This window comes from Elephantulus edwardii, unplaced genomic scaffold, assembly GCF_000299155.1.
Source record: "Elephantulus edwardii isolate Elephantulus edwardi_28Jun2011 unplaced genomic scaffold, EleEdw1.0 scaffold00072, whole genome shotgun sequence".
In the NCBI taxonomy this organism is placed as follows: domain Eukaryota; kingdom Metazoa; phylum Chordata; class Mammalia; order Macroscelidea; family Macroscelididae; genus Elephantulus; species Elephantulus edwardii.
Genome location: NW_006399822.1, coordinates 12,741,023 through 12,747,957, shown reverse-complemented (window position 1 = coordinate 12,747,957; position 6,935 = coordinate 12,741,023). Strand labels below are relative to the sequence as shown.

General features: G+C 40.4%; 1 protein-coding gene across 1 annotated transcript; it reads right to left on the bottom strand.

Moving 5' to 3' along the window:
* Positions 1-210: 210 nt before the first annotated feature.
* On the bottom strand, positions 211-1,332 carry LOC102847200 (glutamine synthetase-like). Its single transcript, XM_006888839.1, has one exon. The coding sequence runs from the start codon at positions 1,330-1,332 to the stop codon at positions 211-213; it is 1,122 nt and encodes a 373-aa protein (XP_006888901.1).
* Between the last annotated feature and the right edge of the window lie 5,603 nt (positions 1,333-6,935).

The window sequence follows — 6,935 nt, the reverse complement described above, 5'->3', positions numbered from 1 at the left end:
AAAAGGGGAGGGATGGCCGTGAAGAGATTAAGAACTTGACCCCTCTACCCTGGCCTCAAAAAAGCAAGAGTTATTAACTGGGCCTGAGGAATAAAAAAGACCTCGATATTTTGCGCTCTGAATTACAGCTAGTAGAAACAAGTAGGAGAAAGGAGAAGAGGATGTGGGATGAAAAAGAGGCGGCTTTTGATGACTGGAGGTCTAGTCCATTTAGTTTTTATACTGGAAGGTCTCGTCGCCAGTTTCGTGGAGAAGACATGTGCGGATGAGGGCTTCTGTCACTGAGTAGGGATCACAGTTGGCAGAGGGGCGGCAGTCTTTAAAGTAACCCTTCTCCTCCTGGCCAACAGTTGGAGGAATGCGGATGCTGGCGCCACGGTTGGCCACACCGGCAGAAAAGTCGTTGATGTTGGAGGTTTCATGGAATCCGGTCAGGCACCGGGCGTTGTCCAGGCCTCCTTTGGGATCGTAGGCGCGGATGTAGTACTGGTGCCGCTTGCTTAGTCTCTCGATGAACTCCTCAATGTGCTTCAGGCCGTTCTCTTCTCGCATGGCCTTGGTGCTAAAGTTGTTATGACATCCAACACCGTTCCAGTTCCCAGGGATGGGCTTGGGGTCGAAGGTCGCTATAACGCCAAAGTCTTCACATACACGGTTTAGGATGAAACGGGCCACCCAGAGATGATCTCCCATGTCAATTCCTTCCCAGGGGCCTATCTGAAACTCCCACTGGGCAGGCATGACTTCTGCATTTGTCCCCCCAATCTTGATGCCGGCATATAAGCACACCCAGTAGTGAGCCTCCACAATGGCCCTGCCGTAAGCTTTATCTGCTCCCATACCACAGTAAGAGGGACCTTGGGGTCCAGGGAAACCATTGGAAGGCCAACCAAAGGGGTGGCCATCTGTCCCCATGAAGGTGTATTCCTGCTCCATTCCAATCCAGGGGTGTTGGTTGCTCACCATGTCCATTATCCGTTTACAGGTGTGCCTTAAATTGGTCTCTGCAGGCTTTCGGTTGTCCTTTAAGACTTCACAGAACACCAGCTTGTTGGGGTTCTTATGGAAAGGATCCCAAAATATGGCAGCAGGGAGGAGATACATGTCACTGTTAGAGCCTTCAGACTGGAAAGTACTGGAGCCATCAAAATTCCACTCAGGCAACTCTTCTATACTCTTGGGCTCAGAGTCTAGGGTTCGGGTATTGCAGCACAGTCCTTCTCCTGTGCCATCGATCCAGATATACATGGCCTGGACTTTCTCACCCTGAGGCAGGGCCATATACACCTGCTTGATGCCTTTGTTCAATTGGGAACTTGCTGAGGTGGACATGGTGGAAGGGGTTCTGGGTGGAGAGCAAGCTGGAGGGAAAGCTGGCGGTGAGAGCGAGGAGAGGAGAAGAGAGGTGGTCAGGTGTGCAGTTAGAAGAGAGACTCAACTCCCATTCTCGGCTCTCGTCAGTCCTGTTTTACAACAGTGGCACCATGCAATATTTGTCCTTTTGTGACTGAGATACTTCACTCAGCATAATGTCCTCTAGGGTCACTAATCTTGAATAATATTGCATGAGTTCCTTGTTTTTCAATGCAGCATAGCATTCCATTGTGTGAATATACCACAGCTCCTCTTCCATTTGTTTGTTGATGGCACTTAGGTTGTTTCCAACTCTTTGGTATTGTGAACAAAACCGCGATAAACATGGGTGTGCATATATCTGCTTGGTGGCAGTTATGGTCTCTTTGGGGTATATTCCCAATAGTGGAATTGCTGGGTCAAATGATATTTCTATTTGAACTTTTTGAGAAAGTGCTATACCGCCTTCCATAGTGTTTGCACCATTTTATATTCCCACCAACAGTGAATAAGGGTTCCATTTCTCCATAGCCTTGCCAGCATTTGATGTTTGCTGTTCTGTTAAATTTTGCTCTTCTTACTGGGGTGAGATGATATCTCATAGTTGTTTTGATTTGCATCTTTCTTAAAGCTAGGGATTTTGAGCATTTCTTTATGTGCTTGTTAGCCATCTGAATGTCTTCTTTGGTGAATTGTCTGTTCATATCCTGTGCCCATTTTTTAATTGGATTATTTACCTTTATCTTGTTGTGGCGGCCATGTGTATTTGTACCTTTTATTTCTTTCTCTTAGTTTTGAGATAACCACGTCCCTCAAATTTGTAAAGCATTCCAATATTATCAAACCTGTTTTTGTTGTTGAGTGCTTCGAATTTAAACCAATTAATACTGATTTTCCAGTGTGTTTTCTACTCCCACCCCCAGCTTGTTTTCTGAAGCATTAAGTTTCATGGTAGGAGACTGTCTTTCTTCTACAAGAGAAAGATATTAAACCTTGTAGTAAGGAATTGTGCTACCAATGCAAAAGTACATGGTTCAACTCCACAAGCTGCTCTGATGGTGGCGCAATCTCCAAAAGATGGGAAATCTCCTCTCAGGCAATTAATGGCCTCTGAAAACCTGCTGGAGGATTAGCTATGGGTCAGTTCTCACTTGACCTTTCTTCTTGACAAGGACAAGGGGATAGTGAATTGGCTGGTCTGTAGGACAAGGGTCCCATGGACTACAGTAGCTTGACTTGAACCTTGTACACCCAGCCCCAGGTGGAACTGCTATGTGAAAGGCAGGGGTCTTCTAGATTAGGGAAGGGAAGTAGGGATTTCTACAAGACTGATAACCTCAGTGTCTCAGAGTTTGACACTTACTTAGACTGAGGGTATTAGACGTTAGAGCAGGTATGATTTCTCTACTACAGACAGTTTTTTTTCTGAAGTGATGACATCTTCTTGGTACTTTAAACTCAAACACATTTCCCCCCAAAACTAGTTCACTCACATATTTGCAATGCTGGGACCAGGTGCAGCTTTTATGTTTTGTACAATAATTAAATGTGGCGAGCAATCCGAAAAAGCCCAAAGCACACAGGTTTCATTGCAGCTGCAGACTTGTAAATAGAGGGAACGAATACTTACAAACAATTCAGCTGATGAGTGAAGAAATGTCAGCATACTTCTTTCTAAAGAGAATTTGAAGAGCAAACAAATACCTACCTGCTTGTATAGAAACTTGCATAGAAAAAAAAGGAAACATTTATTACCCCATTAAAATGGTGACTTAAGTGGTAAAATAGTCACAGATGAATTCGTTCTCTGCATAAAACAAGGAAGATAATTTTCTTAATTGGTCTGCTTACAAAGTTAATATACACTGTGTTTTACATTATTCTTCATTCACATTGTGTTTCATACAATCATTCTCATACATTATGTGTTATAAAATTAATCTCCATTGAACTTTGCCTATCATTAGCCTGTCTTTGGGAGAGGCTGAAGAGCATTATGCTAAGTGAACTAACTGTCTCATAAGGACAAACTCTTCATAAGACCAATATTGTAAAAATGAAAGAATGATGAGTAAAACATGTAGAGGAATTCAGGGTATGGGGGGAAGGGCTGAGAATGGGTTGCACAGTTTGGTGGGTGGAGGGAGGAAGGAAAGGAAATGGGAAGGATCTGGGCAAAAAGACAGGGTAGATAATTTTATGAAAAAGAATCCATACTTGGCATAAAATGCTCTTGCAGATTATGGTCTCAGTAGCATGATGGGCTGTAGAGCAAATGGTCAGAAAGCAAATCTGTTCTGGTTGTAGAGACCAGAACCAGCCCTTGGAATTTTCTTTTTAAGTTGTGCAGAAAAGTCCTGGTGTTGAGTTTGGTCAAGCACCGGGATACTACTAGGAAGATCAGCAGTTTGAGCCCACACAGAGATGCCTCAGAAAACAGGCCTGGTAACCTGCACCTGGAAGTTCACAGCCTTGGAATCTCGGTGGAGTACCGAGATTAGTGAGTTTAGTGAGTGTGGCGAAGTCTCCTCAGGGTACTCTGTTTTGTTCAAATATTGCTGAGAGTTCATAGGGTGCTCCTCTGGTAAAATCCAGCCAAGCACAATTAGTGCTGATATTCAAGTTAGCAAACTATTTGCAATTCAAAGGAAAATCTGAATGATTCTACATGGGAGGGTTGGAGAGATATCTATGTAGGGGGAGTTTAGAAGATTGTTCAGAAGTGTAAGTCTAGAATGCTCAGGCATTGAGAGTGATAAAGAAAGTAGGATAAAAGTGGAGTGAGTTCCTGCATAGTAAAGTGGACTGTGGACTTGGGCGTGAGGTGTATAACAATGAAAGAAATTTTTTTTGTCTTTTCAAAGAGAAAAACGAACTGAGGAGAAGGGTGGGCAGAGAGGAAAATGTGCAACAATGAATGAATGGGGGATATTAAACTGAAAAAAATATGCTGATATATATATAAAATTAATGGAAAAAAAGTGGAGCAACTTCCAGAGAGGAAATAACTTCAGCAAAAGTACAGAGTCATCACAATAGAGATTCTGCTCAGGAATAGAGGCCCGCAGAAGAATGTGCTCATGAAGAGCAGATGGAACAGTTTATAAACCTATTTCTGAATCCAGTAAGGAAATGGTGGAAATATTAAGGTTTGGAGCACTGTGCTCAGAAGTGATTCAAGCCTACCTGGTTCTGCCATGTCACTTACATCCTGCTTGAACATCTGATCTTTCTCTTACATGTCTGGATACCACTATTTATTTCACCGAGGGATGCTCAAATTCAGGGATAAATGAATTTTACATTTCAAACCAGCATTATGCCACAACAGAAAAATTAGTTAATAACATATATTTTGTTTGACTGGGGACTGGCCAGTCTTCATGGGTCTCCTCTCCAATTGGACAATGAGTTCATCAGCTCAACTGAAAATTCAGAGAAGGAGAAACCAGGCACCATAAATATTTTTAAAGTTCTTATTGGAATTATGTCTGAAGACTGCTCAGGAACTCAATATTCTGACTGTTCACTTACTTGATTTGTATACTGTTTCCTCTCTTATGTAAATGAAAACATCTTTGGTCTTTTGCAGAATTATGCAAGTAAGGTCATGTAATCTGCATAATTTAGGCTGTTGGCAAGTCTTCCTCCAATCATGATGCTACATTCTTCTTAATACATTTCAGCTTCTTGAATGATTTGTCCAGCAAGAGGAGTGGCATCCACTTTCTAAACAACATATCTCTGGTAGCTTTATGAACTTTGAGATATGACAATAGTTATAGAAAGGCTTCAGGTCTTTTGTTCATAGGGTTGCTACGAGTTGTGCTCAATTTGACAGTAATCAATAATAACAACTGATTGACTAGGTATGAATAAAGGATGCAATCATGAGACACAATTTTCTTGTTCTTAAATCATGCAGTGTTTCCAGGGTCACCCATTTTGAATAATATTTCATTAGTTCCTTGTTTTTCAATGCAGAGTAGTATTCCATTGTGTGAACTTATCACAGCTTCTCCATCCATTTGTTTGTTGATGGGCACTTAGGTTGTTTCCAACTCCTTGCTATTGTGAACAAAGCTGCAATAAATATGGGTGTGCATTTATCGGCTTGGTGGCAATTATGGTCTCTTTGGGGTATATTCACATTAGTGGAATTGTTGGGTCAAATGATATCTCTATTTGCACCTTTTTGAGAAAGTGCCACTCTGCCTTCCACAGTGGTTGCACCATTTTTCAGTTCCACAAACAGTGAATAAGGGTTCCAGTTTCTCCACAACCTCTCCAGCATTTGTTACTTGCTGTTCTGTTAAATTTTGCTATTCTTACTGGGATGAGATGATATCTCATAGTTGTTTTTTATTTCTGCCCTAATTTTTTATAATTTCAGGTTTTTTAGAGGGTTTTGGGTTTTCTTGCTATTCTTTTTCAGTTTGTTGGAGATGTTGGGTTAGAGAATCAATGGTAATTTTTTCCTGCCTTTTGATTTGTTTATTTATTGCTATAAATTGACCTCTGATTACTGGTTTAGCTGTTTCCCAGAAATTTTGGTAAGTTGTGTTCTCATTGTCATTTCAAGGAACTTTTTTTTCTTTCATTTTTTATTTCTTCTTGTACCCACTCATGTTCAAGCAAGGTGTTGTTCAACTTCCAGATGTATGAGTTTTTTCCTCCTCCTTTATCCTCTCCTTATTAATTTCTAATTGTGTCACATTGTGATCTGAAAAGATGCTCTGTATGAATTTTATGTTTTTAAAGTAATTTATTCTTGCCTTGTGGCCCAAGAAGTGAGGGACTCTGGAAAACGTTCCATGCACATTGGAGAAGAAGGTATACTGTGCTTTTTTGGGGTGGATTAGCCTATAAATATCTATCTACAAGATGGAGTTGGTTTATTGTGTGGTTTAATTCTTCAGCATCTATGTTGAGTTTCTTTCTGGTAGTTCTATCTTTTCTTAAAAGTGGTATATTGAAGTTTCCAACTACTATAGTATTGTCTTTTTTCCTTTTTTCAGTTCTGTTAATATTTGTTTTATATATTTTGCAGGTCTATCCTTTGGTGCATAGATATTTATTATTGTTATGTCTTCATGTTCTTTTGCCCCTTTAATCATTATGTAGTGATCTTCCTTGTCTTTTGTGATGATTTTTGCATTGAAATTTATTTTATCAGAGATTAATATCGCTACTCCTGTTTTTTTCTGGTTGCCATTTACTTGGTATATTTTCCCCCACCCTTTTATTTTTAGTCTTTCTTTATCTTCATTTTTCAGGTGTGTCTCTTGTAGACAGCCTATAGATGGATTTTGGGTTTTTATCCAATCTGCTACTATTTTCCTCTTCAGTGGTGAATTTAAACCATTCACATTCAATGTGATTATTGAGAGGTAGGGTTTTATTGCTATCTTTGTGTTGAGTTCTTTTTGGTGTTGTTACTAGTTACTATGGTCGATCCTGCTTTCTGTGGAACCTCTATAAGAAGGACATCTCTCAGTGTTTTCTGCAATTGCTGGTCTTGTTTTTACAAACACCTTTAAGTTCTGTTTTTCTGGAAATATCTTAATCTGTCCTTCATATTT